The 23,809-nt window shown below is 41.6% G+C and overlaps 1 protein-coding gene across 3 annotated transcripts in view; it reads right to left on the bottom strand.

The window, feature by feature from the left end:
* The window catches only part of LOC147431202 (craniofacial development-like protein), a 109,468-nt gene extending 107,252 nt beyond the window's left edge, over nucleotides 1–2,216 (bottom strand). The window contains exons 1-2 of one of the 3 annotated variants that reach the window (XM_086493835.1): nucleotides 2,116–2,216; nucleotides 1,310–1,364 (exon numbers count right to left, since the gene is read on the bottom strand). In XM_086493835.1, coding sequence (XP_086349961.1) covers nucleotides 1,310–1,355 — 46 coding nt within the window. In that variant the 5' untranslated portion in view covers nucleotides 1,356–1,364; nucleotides 2,116–2,216. Of the gene's footprint in view, nucleotides 1–1,309; nucleotides 1,365–1,966 lie in introns of all 3 variants that reach the window. The other 2 variants (XM_086493836.1, XM_086493837.1) reach the window with 2 other exon arrangements.
* Between the last annotated feature and the right edge of the window lie 21,593 nt (nucleotides 2,217–23,809).

Below are 23,809 nucleotides of genomic sequence, written 5' to 3'. Positions count from 1 at the left end.
TGAGAGAGAGGACTGTTGGGATCTTATTGGTGGCCTGACACTCTGGTTCATCCGGCAGGCCCGCTGCTTCCACATCTTCGAGGCTCGCCTTGTACCACTAGCAAAGATTGTTCGGGATCTTTGGCTAGAGCTGATCCATACTCTCAGAGGACAGTTCGAGAGACTTCAAGGCAGTTCCGACCACATGCGGGAGCGCAGAGAGGCTCTCCTTCGACTCTGGAGTCCTGGGCCTTCCTTCACCATGGTCCAGGGTGTGCTCAGATGGCACTACCGTCCACCTGTGTGGTTTTTCCCTCCTCCCATGTCTTAATTTAGCCTCACTGTACATATGTTGTTTTTTCATTGGGAGAGTCTCCCCATCATGATTGTTGTAGCCCTCTCTTGTAGAGGTGGTTGTAGCCCTATTGGCAGTTTCATTAACTAATAGAAGGATCTTTTCTCGGGAAAAAAAATTCTCCTCTCTCTCTCTCTCTCTCTCTCTCTCTCTCTCTCTCTCTCTCTCTCTCTCTCTCGCGTAATCGCTTCCACATGGTCAACTTTGACAGCGCTCCCGATCAAAAACTCCAACCTAAAACCTGTCACAATATGAGGAAGCAGTATGTTTCCAATTGAGACTTTGATGTAATATACGACAAGTGCAGACTTGGGAGACATTTGTAGGGTATTCTCTCAAGGATGGTTATTTGATGCAAAAAGCCACATTGGGTGTTACAAGGGCTTTAAGGCAAAAAGTGTTGCCGGAGTGTCATAATCCTCCTTTTTTTTAACATAGAGAAATAAATGCGACGCTCAAAGCATTGTTACACAACTTAAAAAGGATATGGTGAATTTGCGCACACTTGTACGGTATGTCAAATAGTAAAGGGAGAGTTACTTCTATTGGCCTACGCTCAAAAAGGATGTAGATAAATTTGTGGATACTTGTATGGTATGTCAGAAAGTGTAAGAGGCACAAAGCATTAGGAATTCCCCAGCCTTTGCCTATTCCAAATTGACAATGGGAATGTATTGCTATGGATTTCATTTTCGACCTCCCAAGGACTCAAGGTAGGCATGATGGTATCTGGACTATTATGAATAGGTTCAGTTAGCAGGCTCCTTTTGTACCAGTGAAGAAGACAATGAAGGCCGATCATTTGGCTAAGCTTTTTGTCTCGAACATCTTTCGGATTCGTGGGATGCATACATCTATTGTCTCAGATAGAAACCCCATGTAGGCACAAAAGAAGCAATGATGCATTGTAAGAATGAATGAGCACCAAATACACGACCCTTAACTGTACAGCTCTCTTGCAAAAGAAACACTCACCAGAGTCAGTGGTGTCAGCTGAGATACTTGATAGATTGGGATCCATGCTAACGACCTGAAATTGCAATATGAGACTAATCAAACAAGCCTACAAATGAACATATACAAGTCCTCTACTTCTAGACATCAAGGCATGCCATCTACACACACAATGATGAACGGCAAATGATACACAGAACGTGGAATCGACTGCACGCAACTAAATGTCACCACCTAAGAGTCACCTCCAGTGATATTCTCTACCCTGGAACATCTGGTCTCTTTTGGCTAAAAGAAGCTGATGACCCATCTCTGTTCCTTGAGGTCATCTAAGTGTCACCTCCTAATAGTCACCGCCTGTGATATTATACCCTGAAACATCTGGCCTCTATTGGCTAAACGAGGCCCATGGCATCTGTCTCTCTTCCCTAAGCTCGTCTAAGCATCATCACCTAAGAGTCACAGCTTGTGATATTATACCCTGGAACATCTGGTCTCTATAGGCTGAAAGAAGCCGGTGACATCTATCTCCCTTCCCTGAGCTCCAGTAACCCTTTCACAACTCCCCGCTCTCCATGCTGGTACATATGCAGGGGGGAATGGCCTAGGCAACTCTAATCCCGAGTCATCACCACTGACTACAGTGATGTGTCCTCTCTATCAAACAATGCGGGATACCTGTTGAGCATCTGGGTACAATTAATACTCACTCGCCACCTCGTGTTTGCAAAGTCTTAACATAATCTGGCCTCACGTGAGTTGCTTGCGGCCCTCAAACGATGATACTCTGAGCTGGAGAGAGAGAGAGAGAGAGAGAGAGCGAATACTTGTTGGCTCCTCAACGGATTTTCGTTCCTTCAACGTGCAGAGAATGAACGCCGCGAGTGAATATTAAAATACGGTGCTCTCTCATCAATGATTGAAGGTACATAAAAGAAAAACAAGTGAAAGGGTCACAAAGGCTTTCAAAAAAATTAAGAAAGTGATAAAATTGTTAAGTTGAATTAAACTGGTATCAGTGCTTGGGAAAGGATTGTCTTAGCTTAGTCTTGAACCGATTGAAAATCGAGACTACCTAGCTGCAAACCATGGTAAACGAAAGAAAAACTGAGAAAGTCATCCAAAATTTTTGCAAATCTCAAAATTTTTGCTAGTATATCCGATTTTTCTCTTTGTGAGGAGGAAACTCGATCAACAGCCGCTTAATAAAGGAGACTTTCTCAAACGTTAACACTGATTGGAATCAAGCTATAAAATGCAAGAAATATAAAGCCATGTGAAGTTGTGCAATGAAAGGTGAAATAAAAAGAATTAATTAATATGTGTGTCTGTGTGTGTGTAGAATTTATTAGAATTATGCAAGATGAAGCTTCACTTTAGCATTCTAAAACAATAAAATGAAAAAAAAAAAAAACATATGTGTGTGTGTTTTTAAAATTTACAAAAATTATGCAAGGTGAAACTTCACTTTAGCATTTTAAAACGATAGAATGAAATAAAAGTAAAGACATGTCAGGATGTGGAATGAAAGGTAAGTCTCCATCATGCACTGCAAACAATGAAGGTCTCCCTAACCCAACACAACACTAAGGATTTCTTTTAAAAAGCCAATAACCAGGTAATTAATGATTTGCTCAAATATTAATTGAAACCTAAGATTTGATAAGCAAAAAGATATTAACTATCAAGTATGCAAAGCACGTGATCTCTCTCTCTCTCTCTCTCTTTCTCTCTCTCTCTAAAAGATAATAATTTCTATTACGTAACATTTAATGGCCTAAATACTTATGTGTAGCGGAAGTTAGCATGAACATAGTGGGCATTTCATTAGTATAGATTCCTAATGAGAATTACAAGAGTGCTTGGGTGGAGAGAGCAACAAAAAGCATAACACCTAGTTAGATAGCATGAACAATACTTTCAAAAGAGAGAGAAATTAAGCTATTGACAACATTTGAGAACCGGATTTACATGGAGCCGGTCCCTCCTCCAAAAGGCTTTGTATTATGGTTTCTCCCATCAAGAGAGACATTGTACAATACAATTCTTTGTGTTCCTTCAAGACTAGCTAGTGCCATGAAGATGAAAGCTTCATGCACCAAGCAAAACACTTATCAAACACAACATCAATTATCTCCTGTCTCAAACCCAAGACCTCACACACCTTCGAAGATGGTGAGAGCTAGCAGGGTGTGAGAGTAGATTGAGAGGAAGAAGGAGTATTCTTACGAGAAAGATGTACATCTCCTCACATAATCACTCATATTAGCATAGCTTAGCTTAGTAATTAGCATGGTAGAGGAGATGAGCATGCATTGAAGCTTGGCTCTTGGTTGGATTTGCATCACAAAGCCAAGAGTTGTTGGTGTAGGCCTCCCTTCTCTTGGAGTAGGTGATAAGCTTTCCATTAAAGCTTGAGAAGGAGAGAGAGTCTTCTTTACTTCACACATGAGATTGTGTGAGTGTGTGTGTCAATAATCCTTGCAAAAATCAGCCCCCTCTCTCTCTTGGTCGACCCCTCTTGCCATTTGCTCATGCTACTCTCTCATTGGACCTCCCTAGGGCTAGCCAATGACAATTAAGCAGCATAAGTGATAGCCTTCTGACATGTGTCCCCCTTTCCCCTTTTGTAAGAGCTTTAGGTAATTTAATAATTCAACTAAACTCTCATTGGACCCCTTTGCCTCCTGGCCAATAGGAATCAGGCAAGCCATTGGGCTGCTGAGTGCTCATTGGACCCCTTGGGAGACTGTCCAATAGTCTTCTAGAGAGCTTAATTCTCATTGGTTCTTTTATTAAGTGTTTTTAAATTAATTAAACTAGATTTACTCTAGCCTAATTCTCATTGGTCCACCTCCAAGGCCATCCAATAGGAATTGGGTAAACCTTGTGGACATCTGGGCTAGGGAGCTGACATGTGTCCCTCATTCCCTTTGTGTAAAGGGAGCTTGTGTGTGTGTGTGTGTGTGTGTGTGTGACTTTCTCCCCTACTCCCAAGGCTCGCCCCCTCCTATGTAGGGATTTGTAAAGACTTGTGGGTCACACACAAAGCATCCAATTCCCCCATGCTTGACCTTTGGACACAACCTTTGAATTTTGGAACCTTAGCATTTTGGAAGTCTTAATGGGCTGAACCTTAGGGTCTTTTAAGCCCATTGTTGCACACGGCTCTTTTGCAGATGGCCCCCCCTTTGGATCCCTATTTTCCCTCCTTTGGATCCCTACTGTGGCTGGTCTGCTAGCTTAACCAATATTCTAGCTTTTTCTCCCCTGGCACTTCCCCATATTAAATGATCACTTTAACATGAGAAAATCATTTAGGAGAATTAGATATTGATTATTATGACATTACCTCTCTCTTAAAATCATAGTCGTCCTCAACTATAGGGTAGAGAAGATAAAGCATATTCATTAGTCCTTTTCTTAGCGGGTAGAGGATCCCTATGTTACCCTACGACATCATTCCACAATGGATGACTAGTCCATGTGGCGCTTGAGATCCTGAGGCTGCCGCAAGCATGTCTGCGCATTAGTCCTATCAATCTTCCATAGTAGAGTGACAAGATCTACTTGGTGTTTGGGAGACGTCGTCTCCGCAAACTTGATCTAAGTATGCATACTACTTCATTTTTGTGCACAATAAAGAAAAAGAGAGTCTTATAAGACAAAAAATTTGTTCATTTTTTAACATTTTGTACATTTGCTTACTCTTGGGAAGCATTGTAAGCATTGACAAGGTTTAGGTTATCCTTTAATTGTATGCTTTGCATCCATCTAGCATCTTCAAAAGGATAATTTTTAAACTTAATAAGATATCGTTGGATAGTCTTATCGCCTCTTAGTACCTTGTCTTCATGTCGGAGAATGGACTCGGGCTACAGCACCTCTACTTGGTCCTCGATCTCTGGTGGGTCTTCAATAGTTGGTTCTTGAGGTGGCTCTCCTTTGTAAGGCTTTAATAGACTCACATGGAAAGCATTGTGTATGAGCCAATGATTGGGCAACTTGAGTTGATAGGCCATCTCATTGATTGGCCTAAGAATCTGGAAGGGACCATAGTATCTTTTTGCTTGTTTAGCATAGTAATTTTGGTGTCCCATAGGATTCTTGCCCGTCGTGTGCCTTAATCGAGACTTGGGAAATTTTAATAAGACCCAATCGTTTTCTTTAAAGGCTTGGGCTCTTCTGTGCTTGTCAGCAACAGCCTTTTGCCTTTGTTGTGAGATAGAGATAGCATCCTTAATCTTTTGAAAATATTCTTGTAGGTTTCGGCTATACTCATCTGCAGCGAAGATCTTCCCATGTACCTTAAGTAGCAAGGGACTTTTTGATCTTCTCTCAATTACCTTGAAAGGTGATTTTCCCATGGAAGTATGTACAGTGTTATTGTAAGCATACTCCACTAAGGGTAAGTACTTCTCCCATTGGGATCTACTTCCGTTACATAGGCTTTTAGTAGATCGAGAATTGTTAGGTTAGCTATTTCACTTTGGCCATCCGTTTGTGGATGATAGGCCGAAGAGAAGTTTAGCCTTGTCCCTAAATTCTCAAAGAGACCCTTCCAGAAATTACTGGTCATTCTAGGATCTCTATCCGACACTATGGACATTGGGAAGCCGTGATACTTGAAAATTTGTGAAATGAAGAGGATTGCCATTTGATGGGCTTTGATAGTATTTTTGACAGGTATAAAATGAGCTTGTTTACTGAACCTGTCAACTGTCGTCCATATTCCCGTATTCCCATGGATAGACTTACGCAATCCAAAGATAAAATCCATGGATATGCTCTCCCATGGTGAATTAGGGATTGGCAAGGGTTGAACTACACATTTAGAAACATACTCTTGTACGTTCACTTTCATGGTAGGCCAATAGAAATATGTTTCAATTCCCTTTAAGGTAGACTGAATCCCTCTATGCCCCGCATAAGGAGGAGCATGAGATTCATACATTACTTTCTCACGTAGTGATAGTCTATTGACATAGAGAAGATAACCATCTTGTAAAGTAAATGGTTCTTCTTTCTTCCCTAGTGCAAGGGCTGAAATCACATCTCTAAAATCGGGATTGATAGCATACTCATCTATCATTGAAGATAGATCATTGTGAGTTGCTATGAAAACTGCATTAACTCTCGGCCGTCTTGAGAGTGCATCAGCTACTTGATTATGCTGGCCAGCAATGTGAGCAATATGAAAATGAAATTGCGAAAGGAAATTTGCCCACTTCATTTGTTTGTCGGAGAGCTTGGTCTGTGTCATGAAGTACTTAAGACTTTGGTGATCCGTTCGCAGAATGAAAGGAGTCCCCAATAAATAGTGCTTCCATGAGTCTAAGGCATGTAGAACTGCAAGGAGTTCCTTTTCATATATGCCTAGAGCTTGCTCAACAAGGTCAAGCCTTCGACTTTCGTAGCCTATGGCGTGCCCTTCTTGAAGCAAAACAGCTCCAAGGCAATCACCACAAGCATCACATTGGACCTCAAATGGTTTTGAGAGATCCGGTAGTGTAAGCACAGGTTGAGAGATAAGCTTTTCGAAAGCATTGTTCTCCTTAGCAGACCATGTATACGTAACGCTTTTCTTTGTTAGGTCTTGCAATGGTCCCGCAATTTGTGAGAACTTTTCTATGAAGCGTCTATAGTATGCACACATACCTATAAAGCTTCTTAGTTCATGAAGATTCTTTGGTTTAGGCCATCCTTTTATTACCTCTAACTTTGATGGATCCATTTGGATGCCATCTTGAGAGATAATGTGACCCAAATACTAAATCTCTTGCAAGAAAATTTCACTTTTCTTTCAATTAACATAAAGTTTATTCTCTCTTAAAACTTGAAATATTACCTAGAGTTGTTGCTTGTGTTCGTCTAATAAATTAGAGTAGATGATAATATCATCAAAGAACACTCCAGTGAAGGTTCGATGAGGCCTGAACAGCTTCTCCATCAAGCGGTTGAATGTTGTTGGTGCATTGGTCAACCCAAAAGGCATGACAATGTATTCATAAAGACCAAATGTGGTGCGAAATGCGGGCTTTACAATGTCTTGATCAACTATCCTTATTTGGTGATAGCCACTTTTTAGGTCAATCCTATTGAAGTAGGTCGATCCTTGTAGCTTATCAAATAGGTCTTCTACCCGTAGAACGGGAAACCTATTCTTGATAGTGATCCTATTTAGTGCTCTATAGTCAACACACATACGATATGTGCCGTCTTTCTTTTGCACTAATAGCACATGTGAGCAAAATTGAGATGAGTAGGCCTAACCATGCCCTTCTCTACTAACTCGTGCACTTGCCACATAATCTCCTCTTGTTGAGCTTGAGAAACTCTATAAGGAGGTTTGTTAGGCGGTGAACTTCTTGGAAGAAGTTCAATTGCATGGTCATCATTACCTCTTTTAGGAGGTAGCTCACAAGGGATGTTGTCAATAAAGACATCTTGAAACCCCTTGAGAAAATTGGATAACTCTAATTCCTTTTGATTTCTTTTATTTTCTTTTGCTAAAGCATTAGGTTCATTTTGAGAATCTTTAACAAAAATCATGTACACGGAAATAGAGCTCTTTATTGACTTGTTGAAAGCTGGTGTATGTACAATGGGGATAGTGTTACCCATTTCCTTAGCATCTATATACATATCTTTTTCCCTGAACTTAAAGGAGATTCTCCTTTCAGGAAATTTAACATTGGCAGCCAGGTGATCAAACCATAGTGCCCCTAGGATTACATCCTCATGCTTGAGAGGAGAGATAAAGAAGTCCTCTTTGTCCACATAGCTTTGGACATGAAGCCTCAATTTCCAGATTAAGGGAGTGACTAAAGCTTCTTTCCCCTTGAAAGCACTATCCGCGGGTATGACATCTCCCATCTCATAGGCTTGTATGCCTAGCTTGGTGGCCAACTCTATAGATATAAAATTGTGAGTAGAACCAGGGTCAAAGAGAATAAAAGCATCATGTTCTCTTACCTTTCCCCAAGCATGGCATATATGAGATCCTTTGTGGTGAATTTGGTGAGTCTCCTCCTCTTGGATTTCAACCAAGGTAGCTCTAGGAGGATCATGACAGTTGTTCTTTTGGGGACAAGCGCGGTACGCATGCCCTTGTTCGCCGCACTTGAAACACCGGTTATCCTTGCGATAACACTCAAGATCTTCAGGAGAGAGTTTGTTTTTACCTTTGTAAACTCCCTTCTCTTTAGCTTTGTTGGAGTTGCCCTTAGGAGACTTTTGGACATCGTCCTTCCCCTTAGGCTCGTTGGAACCCTTGTTTTCCGTGGGCTTATTATTTCTTTTAGCCCCCGTTTGGAAATTGATTCAAGAGGCCACCATAGTATGGTGTATTACCGCCGATATGGTACGTGGCCTTTAGGAGTTGACATTTCTTCAGTTAAGCCCGCACAAATTTTTTTCTTTTGCTCTCCAAAATCCAACTTTTTGAAGACAGTGGCTTTGAGTTGTAGGTCCCAAAACTTGTCTACATATTTGTGGATGGATTTATAGGGAGAGAGCTTTAAGCTTCGCCAGTCGGTGAGTACTTTGTCTTTGGCATCGGTGGCCAAAAACTGCTTCATAATGGAAGCTCTTAAAGCTTTCCATGTTCGTGGAGCTTCACCGTTGGCTTGTAGGCTAGACCACCATTGCCTGGAGGACTTTTGAAAGTGCATAGCTACATGGCGTAGCTTAGAGGACTCCGTGAAGCCCTCATCTCTGAACGCTGCATCAAATTGTTGGATAAAGGCCAAGACTTTGTCCGTAGCACCAAAGGTGCCATCATAGGTAAGGAAAGAGATGCTCTTCCCTCCCTCTTTGAACTTCTTGAGCTTGGATGACCTCTTCCACGCGGCATAGGATTTCCTATGGCCTCTTCTTTTTGTTGGTTCAAAGGTTGCACCATCACTTTCTTCAGAAGGTGAAGAATTTGAGGAAGGTGGAGAAGAGGGTGACCTCTTTCTCGCCTTTTTCTTGTCTTGATCTTCATCGTCTTCACCATCACTTTCATAAGAGGAAGAGGATGAAGAAGATGGAGAAGAGGATGTCCTCTTTCTCGCCTTTTTCTTCTCTTGCTTTTTGTCATCCCTCTTTGAATTATGGTGTGGAGAAGGGTGCGATGGTCTTCTCCACTTTGGAGGTGATGGAGAGCGTTTAGCCCGCCGTCTTCGTGGAGCCATCTCCACCGAGTTGGAGGGAGACTCACTTCTTTCTCGTTCCTTCGGTGGAGGCTCTTGAGTTCTCCTTTGGGAAGGAGATGCATCATCAAGAAGTAAATTCTTGAGCCCTTCGTATGGATTCTCTTCTTCTTCCTGAATCGGAGAGAGACCTCTTTTGGAAATCTCACAAGGAGGCTTCCTAGGTGTTCTCTCGTCATGGTGGTGAGCTTGGAGAATCCCATGAGCACGGAGCTGCCGTTGCACTTCACTTTGGAGAGATGGGTTGCCCATGGCTTGTTGAAGCCGAGAAACAAAATAGTTAACAAGCATCGCGGCATCATTAGTAGCTTGCTCATTAGCAAAATCAAAGTTATCAACATTAATTTCACTCTCTTTACTATTGTCATCCATTCTAACAACTTTTAGGTGTACTTTGGCACTTCAAGCCCTAGTTGCTACTCCACTTTACCCCTTTAGAAAAAGCACTCAAACTATTGTACCCATGGCTTGAATACCATTAATTGCAAGGAATAGAGGAGAGGGTTGTTCAACACCAAAACAGCATCGGCTCCTGTCAAGCTTCTAATAGCTCAATAGTGGTTAAGCCGTAGGCAAGCCCCGTAGGACTCCACTATTAAGACCAAGGCTCTCGACCAAGCCTAAAAACTTATGTGTAGCGGAAGTTAGCATGAACATAGTGGTCATTTCATTATTATAGATTCCTAATGAGAATTACAAGAGTGCTTGGGTGGAGAGAGCAACAAAAAGCATAACACCTAGTTAGATAGCATGAACAATACTTTCAAAAGAGAGAGAAATTAAGCTATTGACAATAGTTGAGGACCGGATTTACATGGAGCCGGTCCCCCCTCCAAAAGGCTTTGTATTATGGTTTCTCCCATCAAAGAGAGACATTGTACAATACAATTCTTTGTGTTCCTTCAAGACTAGCTATTGCAATGAAGATGAACGCTTCATGCACCAAGCAAAACACTTATCAAACACAACATCAATTATCTCCTGTCTCAAACCCAAGACCTCACACACCTTCGAAGATGGTGAGAGCTAGCAGGGTATGAGAGTAGATTGAGAGGAAGAAGGAGTATTCTTACGAGAAAGATGTACATCTCCTCACATAATCACTCATATTAGCATAGCTTAGCTTAGTAATTAGCATGGTAGAGGAGATGAGCATGCATTGAAGCTTGGCTCTTGGTTGGATTTGCATCACAAAGCCAAGAGTTGTTGGTGTAGGCCTCCCTTCTCTTGGAGTAGGTGATAAGCTTTCCATTAAAGCTTGAGAAGGAGAGAGAGTCTTCTTTACTTCACACATGAGATTGTGTGAGTGTGTGTGTCAATAATCCTTGCAAAAATCAGACCCCTCTCTCTCTTGGTCGACCCCTCTTGCCATTTGCTCATGCTACTCTCTCATTGGACCTCCCTAGGGCTAGCCAATGACAATTAAGCAGCATAAGTGATAGCCTTCTGACATGTGTCCCCCTTTCCCCTTTTGTGAGAGCTTTAGGTAATTTAATAATTCAACTAAACTCTCATTGGACCCCTTTGCCTCCTGGCCAATAGGAATCAGGCAAGCCATTGGGCTGCTGAGTGCTCATTGGACCCCTTGGGAGACTGTCCAATAGTCTTCTAGAGAGATTAATTCTCATTGGTTCTTTTATTAAGTGTTTTTAAATTAATTAAACTAGATTTACTCTAGCCTAATTCTCATTGGTCCACCTCCAAGGCCATCCAATAGGAATTGGGTAAACCTTGTGGGCATCTGGGCTAGGGAGCTGACATGTGTCCCTCATTCCCTTTGTGTAAAGGGAGCTTGTGTGTGTGTGTGTGTGTGTGTGTGTGTGTGTGTGTGACTTTCTCCCCTACTCCCAAGGCTCGCCCCCTCCTATGTAGGGATTTGTAAAGACTTGTGGGTCACACACAAAGCATCCAGTTCCCCCATGCTTGACCTTTGGACACAACCTTTGAATTTTGGAACCTTAGCATTTTGGAAGTCTTAATGGGCTGAACCTTAGGGTCTTTTAAGCCCATTGTTGCACATGGCTCTTTTGTAGATGGCCCCCCCTTTGGATCCCTATTTTCCCTCCTTAACCAATATTCTAGATTTTTCTCCCCTGGCACTTTCCCATATTAAATGATAAGTTTAACATGAGAAAATCATTTAGGAGAATTAGATATTGATTATTATGACATATTACTTGTGATCAACCCTTCTGAACACCCAAATGTTATCGATTCTGATGGCAAGTACATGGTTGACATACCAAGTAGGCTTGACGGCGACCACTCACAAACCATATACAACTAGCAACTAAAAATGCCATTGAACAAAATCCTCTCCTAAAGAGACTAAAAAGTGGCCTCACCATCAAACGAAGAGAGAGGATGACAAGTGTCTCAAAAAATAGGCACTTCTCACCAAAATTTCTCTCCACAAAAGGGACTCAAGAATCTTGTGAAACCAAAAAGCGGTAGTATCAACGAGAGAGGAACTTGCTACCAATTGCACAGCTGCTCATCAATGTCATGTAAAATCCCACTAACTAGTACCATCTGCAACCATGGAGCTGAGGAGGTAGAGAAGAGGAGTAATAGTCGATGGCGAAGACGATAAATAAGAAGCACCTTGCATCACAAGGAAATCGACTGAGAGAAATCAAGAGGAAGAACCATCAAGAGCATTGAGCTGGAGTTGTCAAGGTGATCTCATCCATTGTAGTAGACAATCCAATGTATCTAGAGTGGGAGACGGTAACTCAAGGAAGACAACATAGAAAACTCCAGGGCTATCAACAGAAAGCCTTGCATAGAGAGTAGAGTTCCAACCCAAGTGCACCCTAAGAAGCTACAAAACAAACCAAGGAAACCAAAAGCCCCAAAACAGCAAAATGAAAAAACAAACAAAAATCAAAGTAGTATGAGCAATACATGTTTTACACACTCCACACATACACCCAAAAGCACATTCTTGAAAGAAAGTACATGCTTCATACACCCCCCCCCCCTCCACAACACACACACACACACACACACAAAAGAAAGTCTTGAAAGTACAACCCAAACTGACTAGTGCACACATATTCCAAGCTTCACTCACCCACACTACACACGCACACCTCAAAGCACGAAAAACACACACAAAAAAACACAAAAAACAACAAAGTAAAAAAAACAAACAAAAACAAAGCTGTAAAAAAAACAAAACAATGTAGTCAAACAACAAAGCGAAAAAAAAAACAACGTAGTCAAACAACAAAGCGAAAAAAAAACAACGTTGTCAAACAAACAAAACAATGTAGTCAAACAACAAAGCGAAAAAAAAAACAACGTAGTCAAACAACAAAGCAAAAAGAAAACAACGTAGTCAAAGAAACAAGAACAAACCAAGCAAAAACAAAAGAAGATAGAGGAGAGAGAGAACCACCAAAACAAAAAGCCACAAGGGCGTAGAGGGACTTTGCAAGGATGCAAACCGATGAATTGTGACAAGTAACTAGGACTAACAGTAGTGGGTAGCTGAAATGTCAGCAGCAATGGTAGCATTGGGGGTGACCTTCGACGATGAAATATGGCAGCTATAGATATAGAGGAAGGCCAAAAAAAAATCAACATAACAACCCCATAAAAACCATCTTGAAGCTAGTCCACTTGCAAGTATACTCCTTGTATCCTCTCTCTCTCTCTCTCTCTCTCTCTCTCTCTCTCTCTCTCACACACACACACACACACACACACACACACAGGTCATTTTGGCCTTTTGAAGATGTTTAATATAACATTTCATTTCATTGCATTTCTCTCTCTGACTCACTCTTTGTGTGTGTGTCTTTGCAGCACTATGAGGTACAAAAAAAAGCAAGGCAAACATCTCACTATGAAAAAAATGTCTCCAACATAGTGTGGGGTAGCACGTACAATCAAGTTGCATAAACAACATTGTACAACAAGATGTTTGATGTGCATGAGCAAAGGGAGTCAAAAGGCCAAGTAGCACACTAACAAGTACCACAATTAGTAATCATTGCAATAGATTTGAATGTTGCAAAAGGTGGCACAAGTGGAGTGACATGCCAATTCTAGATAGAAAAAAGGCAAGTGCACAACAAGATATGGACACCATGAAAACCCTATGGCGAACTATCCACATGTTGTGTCAAAACAACACACATAATAGATAGCAACAACCCACACAAGGGCAAGAAGGGGCACGCTTGTTGAGGCTTGCTTCAAACTAGAAAGGAGCCATCATCAAGGTTCACAATGATGTAGACAAAAGGCTAGGGTACAACAAAGGGCTCTCTCTCTCTCTCTCTCTCTCTCTCTCTCTCTCTCTCTCTGATTGGGGACTAGCACATGTGCATCTCCAACCAACCATGCCTAATATATGCCCTTGGCTTGCTAAATATAAGCCTCTTGTATAGCATGTGTGTCTTGTCCCTTGGCCCTAGCCCGTCTTACCCTAGGACTAGCATTACTCCCCCTTGGAGAAGCGTTTTTCTCCTGAAAAACAAAAGTGGTGATATATCTGTCAGAACACGTTTTCCATAGTGGCATCCCTCACGGACCTAGATGTCATTTGACCAACACACAGTTCAATATGAGGTTCAATGCAACCAAGAAAAGCATCTTGATTGTCCACATTGTTGTCCCTTTACAACCGTTTGTGTAGCGGTGTATAACCAACATAGTGTGTAGACTTGTGCGCGTTTGTCGCACGTGTCAATGCAAGGAACTTGCCGATACAAGCCTAAACTAGTAAGCTAAAAGATGGCGATGGTGTGTCACTCACCGCTCTACGCATGCTGTCGTGGAGGATTCCTCGTCGCGAAGAAGAAGGAGCCGTCGCTGCGCCGCGCTCAACCGCTTCGCCGCCGTCGTGCCGTCGTTGCAATGCTCGATTGCACTCTCTCTCTCTCTCTCTCTCAAGCATACACACACACATACAAGGAGATGATGAAGAAGAAGATGGAGATGGAGCAAGAGCACTCTTCAATTGCACAAATGAGAGAATGAGTGAATTTTAGGTTTAGTTGACTTTTATATGAGCTCGCCCCATTCACACTTGGGTGCCCATTCTTAGCCAACTAATCCCTTGAATGTTCCAATTAGAGTGCACCTCTCATTGGCGATCACTCTTACCCTTTTCCTATTGTACCGACAAGGCCAATACCTGACTCTACCAAATAAATAATACAGAGTTCGTCGTAGGTGATAGGAATGTGCGTGAGGGTTAACATGCCCCCCTTCCTGATGTAGATTCCGTCCTTGGAAGCTATTGAGTTGAAGCTCATTCGTTGAGGTGAAAGAGCATTTGAGATGAATGTCCTTAGCCTTCTTCAGTCACTGCAAAATCAAACAACATTGGCACGGTAATTGCATTCTCATATACAATTAAAAAGCATATGCAGTTTTAGGCAGACAAATTGATTGGTGGCATAATTCTAAACCATTTGTCAGCAATAAACATTAAATTGCAATATAGTCAAACGCATAAACAATTGTAAAGGTAAAAAATTAAACAAGTCTAGGGTCGCTAATTTAACGGTCGAAAGGCACTAAAGATCGACTATTAATACCATGGGCAAGCTTCTCAATTTTCTCTGGTCAATTAAGTTGTTTAATCGCGAGAGCCAAGTATTTCATGTTCGAGGGCTGACTAGAGGTTATACCTAGAAGACCTTGTAGTTAAGCTACGATAAAAGGAATTTCTCATGAAATCATCGCCTGACTAATTACTTTTCTTTGACCCCCCAAAGTCTTTTCACATTGTTTCAATTTCGATGTGTGTGCTTATTTTGTATGCCTTGGGTTTTTTGCTGTTCAAGGAAAAGTGCCCACACTGGGAACCTCTAGGGCTCTAGTACCATAGGCGATACATGTGAGTGAAGTACCAAATCAAGATGAGATTTCTCTTTCAGCTTAAGATTTTACATTGTGGCACTTTGATCTTTTTGTTTGTTTGTTCGTTTTCAGCATTTTAATTTTGTAACTTTGGGGGCTCATATAACACTGTTACCCTCCCCAGGCTCATCACACTAGTAAACTCCCTTTATAATACTTAAGCTAAAGGTCAATAGGGACTAAGCCCACTAGAAAGCCCTAGTACATTTCACACAATGCTGCCTAAATTGGATTAAAAACCTAAGTAACCAGTGATTATTAGGAAGGCATTCCCCATGGTATTAAGAGAAGATCTCTAACACCTAGCTTGGTCAAACTAGCTTAGTCGGTCTTCTTAATTTTCAAACCTAGACAAGTGATTATGACAAAAAATTACATTGAATCTAATGTTTGATACTAAGCAAATGTGTTGGATATTATGCTACCAATCACAATTAAAGCAGACAAACATGGATGCAAAAAGATAAGGGGCAATACTAATGGACAAGAAACATCTGTTTGTGTTGATGATCGTGCTTGATTTGAAAAGTGGATGAGAGAAAGATTCCATGAAGGTCCAAATCCTAACCACAACAACACGTTCCTGTACAAACGAGGAAACACAAAGAATACCTCTAGGAGGCACATCAATGGGGAGAAAGAACTTTGCTAATCACTAAACTCTAAAATAGAAACACTCCTATCGTACTAATCCTACCTACCCTCCATCACTCGAGTGATGAGGATCAAAGGTGCTTTATGACATAGGTTTTTGTTTCAGTGTACCTGATGTGAATGTGTTGTTCTAGGTCAATGTTTTGACTTTTATTGTGCATACTCGTTTGCTAATTGATCTTGCTGTTTACTTTTTTTCTGTTTTTTGTGAGGATAAGGCTTTATATATACATTCCCTAAGATTGGGAGATTGAGAGGTCAGGGAGGAAGGTTGAGAGGAGAGTGAGTGAATGATTATTGTCAGCAAACACTCCCCCCTTCCTTGGGTAACCATTTGAAATGTGCTCGTCACTCTTTGAAACCAATTCTTCCAGTTGGTAAGAGGTGAGGATTTTTGCCAATAGTTTTCTATTACCTTAGGTGCCTCGTCGAGTTGCAAGGGTGGTAAGGTACTCTCCCAGGATCGAACTTGAAGTGGTTCGTCAGGTGATTCTTGAACACTAGGAGGGGTGGATTCCTTTGTAGCTTTATGGAGGTCCACTATTATAGGTGGAGGTTGTGGAGAAGCTTTTACCTCTATGGATGCACTACATGAGGAGCTAGAAGCTTCATGGGACTCCCCCCTTCCTGAGCTAGGTGGAACAAATTTTTCTTTCTTGGGTACCCAAACTAGCTTTGGAGCGGGTGTGTAGCATTCTGTGATTTTTTTCTTTCTGCGATCGTTGATTCGTTTTGGGCTATGGGATTGGGCTCACATGGGTTAGGTGACAGGTAAGAACACAATCTACGTTTTGGCACCCAGATTTGATCATTTCCTTGATAGTAGCCTTGGGCTTCCAATAGTTTTTTAGGAATCCAACCTAACGTTTCTTTACATTTCTTGGGGTGAATGGGACGTCTCTTACCAAGTTCCTATCTTTTAGCACTAGCTATGGTCGCTAAAGAAGCTTTAGGGACCCACTTGTATGTTCTCCTCGTTATATGAGGATGAGTCTTGTCAGAAGCTATATGCATTGCTTGTAGCATATTTAAGGATACGGGCATTTCATCCCCCTCAGGTGTTACCCAGGTCGTCCCCCTATTTCCCCAAGTGTCTATGGTTGCTGCTAGGTGGACCCAATCCACATTGTCCGACTCAGTCATCCCATGTAGTACATCCATATAAGGAGAATCTTCCCCAACATCAGTGTCCGCTTTACACGTGTAACAATATTGCAAAGGGGCCGAGTGAACTGTGGTGTCAGATCTATGATGAATTATAAACCTGTTTCCTAGAGGATATGCTCGACCAGTTACAAGATCCACTCGAATGACAAAATATTGGAACTGCAAGTAGACATGGTTTTTAGACCAGTCATGCACCATTTTTGCTTCCCTCATAAAAGGACGTCCTAAGATCATCTCAGATGCCTTAGTGTGCTTGGAGAAATCCATAACAATGAAGGTAACTCTTATTTTATGTCCAAAGACCTTGATCTTGAGATCTTCTAGCATCCCAATAGGTTTAACAATAGACCCATTAGCCATCTTCACTACTATGGTTGTGGTCGCAAGGTGAGGTCTTTCCATAGTTTCCCAGCAATTTTTAGTCACAATGCTAACCCCAGCGCCACCATCAAGGTTTCCCTTCACAGTTAATCCCTTAGTAGTGATTGGTACGGTCGCATTGGATTCATCACCCTCAAAGTATTGTCCCAACTTGTTAACAGGTATTTCTATAACAAGGTTCTCATATAAGTTGGGTTGCAGATCTAAGTGTTCCTCCTCAATTGGCATCTCACCAGCTCCATCCATCTGTGCAAATTGTGGTAGCCCAAACTTTAGTTCTCCATTGAGGAAGGCTCGAAGAGCTGAGACTAGCTCAGGGTCTTTATATAGTTTGGACATGATGGTGGTTCAAACTTCTGAAGACATGAAATCTATCAATTTGGCAATGTTTAACGGCACCTTTTGGACTTCAGCCCCTTGACATGGGGAAGATGGGATCTCCATTTCTTCTATAGGATCAAGTAGTCCCTTTGTAAACATTCTTTCCATCAAGAAGTGAGTATGTTCAGTTTCCCATGACTTTAAGTCACTTTCTTCTTGGATGACACTAGGTATGGCTAAGGGTCTATGGACTTGGTGAGGTTGTTGTTGTGTAGGGAACACGGTGTCTGTAATCTAGATCTGCCTAGGTGTTGGTTCTAGATCCCTTTGGGTATCTTCCACCAAACTCCTTAATTGCTCGACTCGCTCAATCTCCTCTATAGGGTTTGGGTAAGTTCCTATCTTCTTTTTGGATCCTGGCCATTGTCGCTCATGAAGATCTTCCTTGTTGGTTTCTATCTTAGTGGTTGTTTTGGTCTCCATGGTTTCACCTGAATCAGAATCCTCTTCAACGTTGTTCATATATACGGGGTCGTCACCAGTCCCTATGTTGGTCTTTGGACTGGGGTTTGACTTCGCTGCTTTTTGCGATCTCTTCCTTCGTGTTTTCTTCTTTTTCTGAGATTGGGCAATTGATGCCGTGTCTCTTTCCTCAAGAATATAAATTTTTTTTTGGAGCATCGATCGTGTGAGTACGTTTACTGGTACCACAGGTGTACCTTTGTGATGGCTCCTCGGTAACTTCAATCAAGTTTAATGGCATGATCTTCGGTGCATTTGGATTATTTGGACATTGGGAAATCAAGTGATCTATGCCACATCGATTACACATGAGTATTGGCATTTTAGACGTGCTCGCTTGATTGGTTTGCATTAGTGTGGCGTTCTTTTGTAGCCTGATAGGACACTCGGCTACGCAATGTGGACCTCCACACTCATAGCATTGAAGAGGTGGTCTCTTAGCAGTGTAATTGATATTTTGGCCTCTTGCCACAAGAGCAGCTACTTGATATACAGGTTTGACTTGTCCCCAATAGTCCTCCATGTAGTATTGTGGAGTTTCTTCAAGCACATCCATCCCATAGGCAATATTAGGATCTATATCTTCCTCACAGCCTTCCAAAAAAGCAATAGATGACTCACAACCCACTTGATTCACTGAAGTGATTCTCGGATGTCCCAAAATTTTTTGCTCCTACATGACCTTATCATGGATGAAAGCATGTTAGCATATTCATCCTACTTGGAAAACTTAATCAAAGCATGTTAAAAAATGAAATGAAACCAAATCATATGCTTACTTGGAGGTTGAAAATAGTTTTTACTTACCCGGAGTCAAGTGCACCATCTAAACTTGAAAGGTACATTACCAAAAATCTAGTCTTAAAAGACCCAATATGTCTTTAACTTGTTAAACACTAAATGAAATATAAATAAAAATAAACGAATATTGAACTGGTAACTCTGGGTGTTGCCTTGGCAATCCAAACCCCTTGGTGAGATTTTGCAATTTCAAACCCCTTAGATTCTGCATGGAGACTACTTAAATGGTGACCAACAAAGTCCACCGTGTACAATAATGATTGTAATCAACTTGTGAAGTTGAACTTATCCACTACCCCTTAGTAGATTGAGGAAATCTTTCCTTGAAAGTACAACTATGAAGAGATCAATCAATGACCATCAACACTCATGGAGTGATTTTGCATTAGCTAGGTCATATCCCTGAAAATACCACTCCATGAAAAGAAGAGAAAGATTCCCAACACCCAAAAGAAGGTAGTCATACTAGATTGTCTTTGGTGTGTGAATCAAGAGATTACCTGCTTGGAGGCTCTCTTTATCAATTCATGTTGTCCCATGAATTCGTTGCTTGATAGTGAGGTTGTGCCTACTTGCTACCCACTTAAAGGATCATTTGTAGGGGCTACACCTTGTGCATAGATTCCATGAGATAAAGTGCCCATGAATTAGTTGCTTGATAGTGAGGTCGTGCATACTTGCTACCCACATAAAACATCATTTGTAGTGGTTGCACCTTGTGCATAGATCCCATGAGATAAAGTTCCCATGAATTAGTTTGATAGTGAGGCCATGCCTACTTGCTACCCACATAAAACATCATCTATAGTGGATGCACCTCGTGCATAGAGCCCATGAGATAAAGTGCTTGCCATTGTAATCATATACAACGATCACAAGCAAATATACCAGTCTTAACTATTTTTTGAGTAAAAGGTTACAAATATGGGTAACTCCTGCAACAACATGAATAGGAGAAGTTTCGAGAAAAATCATCAAAAACAAATAAGGTCTTACCTTGTCCTAACAATCATGGGAGTTCGGTGCATGTGGACATCACAACAAGTGGAATTCGCCGTGACTAAGAGGTGGATAAGTTTGTCCTTGACATAGTAGTTGGTGTTATTGCAAAAGCATAAACAATGATGGGTTCACCTCATAACTATTCCCATCTTGATTCCAAGTGAGAAGAAAGAACTCCCAAGAAGAAAAAGGAGATAAAGAGGTCACCCTCTTCTCCATCTTCATCACCCTCCTCTTCCAATGAAAGTAGTGGCTACTTGTCATTAAATATAATATCTAACTTTATCAAATGGTTTTCTCATATTAAACTGATCATTTAATGTGGGAGAATAAACAGGAACAAGAGTTAGAATAGAGACATGTGCTTCTAGACCTATATCAAAAGGGACCAAAAGGAGAGATGGTTGCATCTCAATAGGGGTCCAAAAGGAGATGGTCTATCAAAGAGCAATGTGCAATAAGTGCTTCTAAACTTACCTCAGCAGGGGACCAAGAGGAGAGATGGTTACATCTCAATAGGGGTCCAAAAGGAGGTAGTCTATCAAAGAGCAATGTGCATCTAATGGAGCTTAAAAGACCTTAGGGTTAGCTTCATTAAAGACCTCCAATGGTTAGTGTTAAAAGTCCTTTGACCTTAGGCTTGAGGTGGGAACCTGACCTAAGATTGCGGTGCTTGTCATGCTTGATGACTAAGGTGCTTGAGGTGCTTGTCATGCTTGATGAGTAAGGTATTTGAGGTGCTTGTCATACTTAATGAGGAAGGTGCTTGAGAAGCTTCCCATGCATGGGGGGTAAGGTGCTTGAGTCAAAAAGAGACCCTACAAAGTTAATGAGGAAGGTGCTCGAGAAGCTTCCCATGCATGGGGGGGGAAGGTGCTTGAGTAAAAAAGAGACCCTACAACTTAATGAAGAAGGTGTTTGAGAAGCTTCCTATGCATGAAAGTCCCAAAGTTAGGGGAATCTTTAACCTTCCACTCACCTAAAGGGCACAAGGGACACATGTTAGACTCTCCCTATGCTTAACCACATGGTGTGCTTGAATGCTATTGGTTGGTCTAAAGAGGGGTCCAATGAGCTTCTAGCTCCATCCAACAAATATGTAGATATTTTCAAGATCTCTCTCTCTCTAAGGGATAACGAGGACACTTATCCAAAGACTACCCATGTACTTGAATGCATGCTGCATGTGATTGGTTAGGGGGGAGAGGGGTCCAAGAGCTTGAAACATGTGTGAAAGCTACAACTCACCCCAAGCAAGCAAGGGGGTTCTGGGGGGATATACACCACACACACACACACACACACACACACACACACACACACACACACACACACACACACACACACACACACACACACACACACACACACACTCATTTTGGGATTCATTCTCACTTGGTGAAAGTAGAGGAACTCCACCTCCTTCTCCAAGCTTGTGAGAAGTGAGAGCCTACACCAACACTCTTGGCTATGGAAGGCAAATCCAACCAAGATCCATGCTTCAATGCTTAAGCTTGCCATCTTCTCCATCTTCATTGCTATACTATTATGTATGCTAGCAAGAAGAGTGATGATAAGTGAGGAACTATTTCTTTCTCATGTGGAATGTTTCTTCTTCCTCTTCCCTACCCTCATTCCCCGCTAGCTCTCTCCACCTTCAAAGGTGTTTGAGGCCTTTGGACTGAGGCTTGGGATAGTTAATGCTTTCTACAAAGTTTATGTTATGTTTGTGATGCATGAAGCTTTCCATCTTCATTTCATCACCTAGGTCACAAGGAACACAAAGATTGTATTGTACCAAGTCTTTCTTGATGGGAGAAACTATAATACAAATGCCTATTGGAGGGGGAACCGGCTCCGTATGAATCTGGTCCTCAACTATTGTCATGTTCTATAAACTCTCTCTCTCTTGAAAAAGTATTGTTCATGCCAAGTTAACTAAGTACCATGTTTATGTTGCTACCAGCAATTAAGTTCACCCGCTATGCTCACAAAGTAATCTCACAAAAGTGCTTTATCTAATTTCCTAATTCTGCTACTCTCAAAGTTCATAGGCCATTCCCATTATATTGGTATTAGAGCATTTGATTTCTCTTTTCTTGCTTAAGAAGAGAGGTCCTTAAGTAGCCTATTAATGGTTGATATTAGGGTAAGTGGGACTGGGATTTATTGTCATAATAATCAATATCTAATTCTCCTAAATGATTTTCTCATATTAAACTGATCATTTAATGTGGGGAAGGCCAGGGGAGAAAAAGCTAGAATATTGGTTAAGCTAGCAGACCGGCCACAGTAGGGATCCAAAGGAGGGAAAATAGGGATCCAAAGGGGGGGTCATATGCAAAAGAGCCATGTGCAACAATGGGCTAAAAAGACCCTAAGGTTCAGCCCATTAAGACTTCCAAAATGCTAAGGTTCCAAAATTCAAAGGTTGTGTCCAAAAGGTCAACCCTAGGGAAAATTGGATGCTTAGTGTGTGTACAAAAGTCTTCTTCAAAGCCTACAAAGGAGGGGGCGAGCCCATTTAGTAGGGGATGAGAGAGAAAGCCACACACACACACACAGGCTCCCTTTACACAAAGGGAATTAGGGACACATGTCAGCTCCCTAAGCCAGATGCCCACAAGGTGTGCCCAATTCCTATTGGAAGACCCTTGAAGTGGACCAATGAGAATTAAGCTAGAGTAAATCTAGTTTAATTAATTTAAAAACATTTAATAAAAGAAACCAATGAGAATTAAGTCTCCTAGAAGACTATTGGGCAGTCTCCCAAGGGGTCCAATGAGCATTCATGAGCCCAATGGCTTGCCTGATTCCTATTGGCCAGGAGGCAAAGGGGTCCACTGAGAGTTTAGTTTAATTATTTAATTACCTAAAGCTCTCACAAAAGGGAAAAGGGGGACACATGTCAGAAGGCTATCACTTATGCTGCTTAACACCCATTGGCTTGACTTGGGGAGGTCCAATGAGGCAAAAGCCAGACCAATTTAGCAGGAAGGGCTCGCCCAAGAGAGAGGGGGGGCTGATTTTTGCTTGGTATTGACACACACACAGTCACACTTGACCATGTGTGAAGAAAGAATACTCTATCTCCTCCCAAGCTTTAATGGAGAGCTCATCACCTACTCCAAGCTTGTGAGATAGAAGCCTACATCAACACTCTCTTGGCATGTGGATGCAAATCCAACCAAGAGCCAAGCTTCAATGCATGCTCATCTTCTCTACCAAGCTAATTACTAAGCTAAGCTATGCTAATATGAGTGATTATGTGAGGAGATGTACATCTTTCTCGTAAGATACTCCTTCTTCCTCTCAATCTACTCTCATACCCTGCTAGCTCTCACCATCTTCGAAGGTGTGTGAGGTCTTGGGTCTGAGAACGGGTATAATTCAAGTTGTGTTTGATTAAGTGTTTTGCTTAGTGCATGAAGCTTCCATCTTCATTGCACTAGCTAGTCTTGAAGGAACACAAAGAATTGTATTGTACAATGTCTCTCTTGATGGGAGAAACCATAATACAAAGCCTTTTGGAGGGGGGACCGGCTCCATGCAAATCCGGTCCTCAACTGTTGTCAATAGCTTAATTTCTCTCTCTTTT

The sequence above is a fragment of the Adiantum capillus-veneris genome, chromosome 21 (assembly GCF_014529385.1).
Source record: "Adiantum capillus-veneris isolate H3 chromosome 21, ASM1452938v2, whole genome shotgun sequence".
Lineage (NCBI taxonomy): Eukaryota > Viridiplantae > Streptophyta > Polypodiopsida > Polypodiales > Pteridaceae > Adiantum > Adiantum capillus-veneris.
The sequence above is the reverse complement of the archived record's forward strand: the minus strand, read 5'-3'. Positions and strand labels throughout refer to the sequence as shown.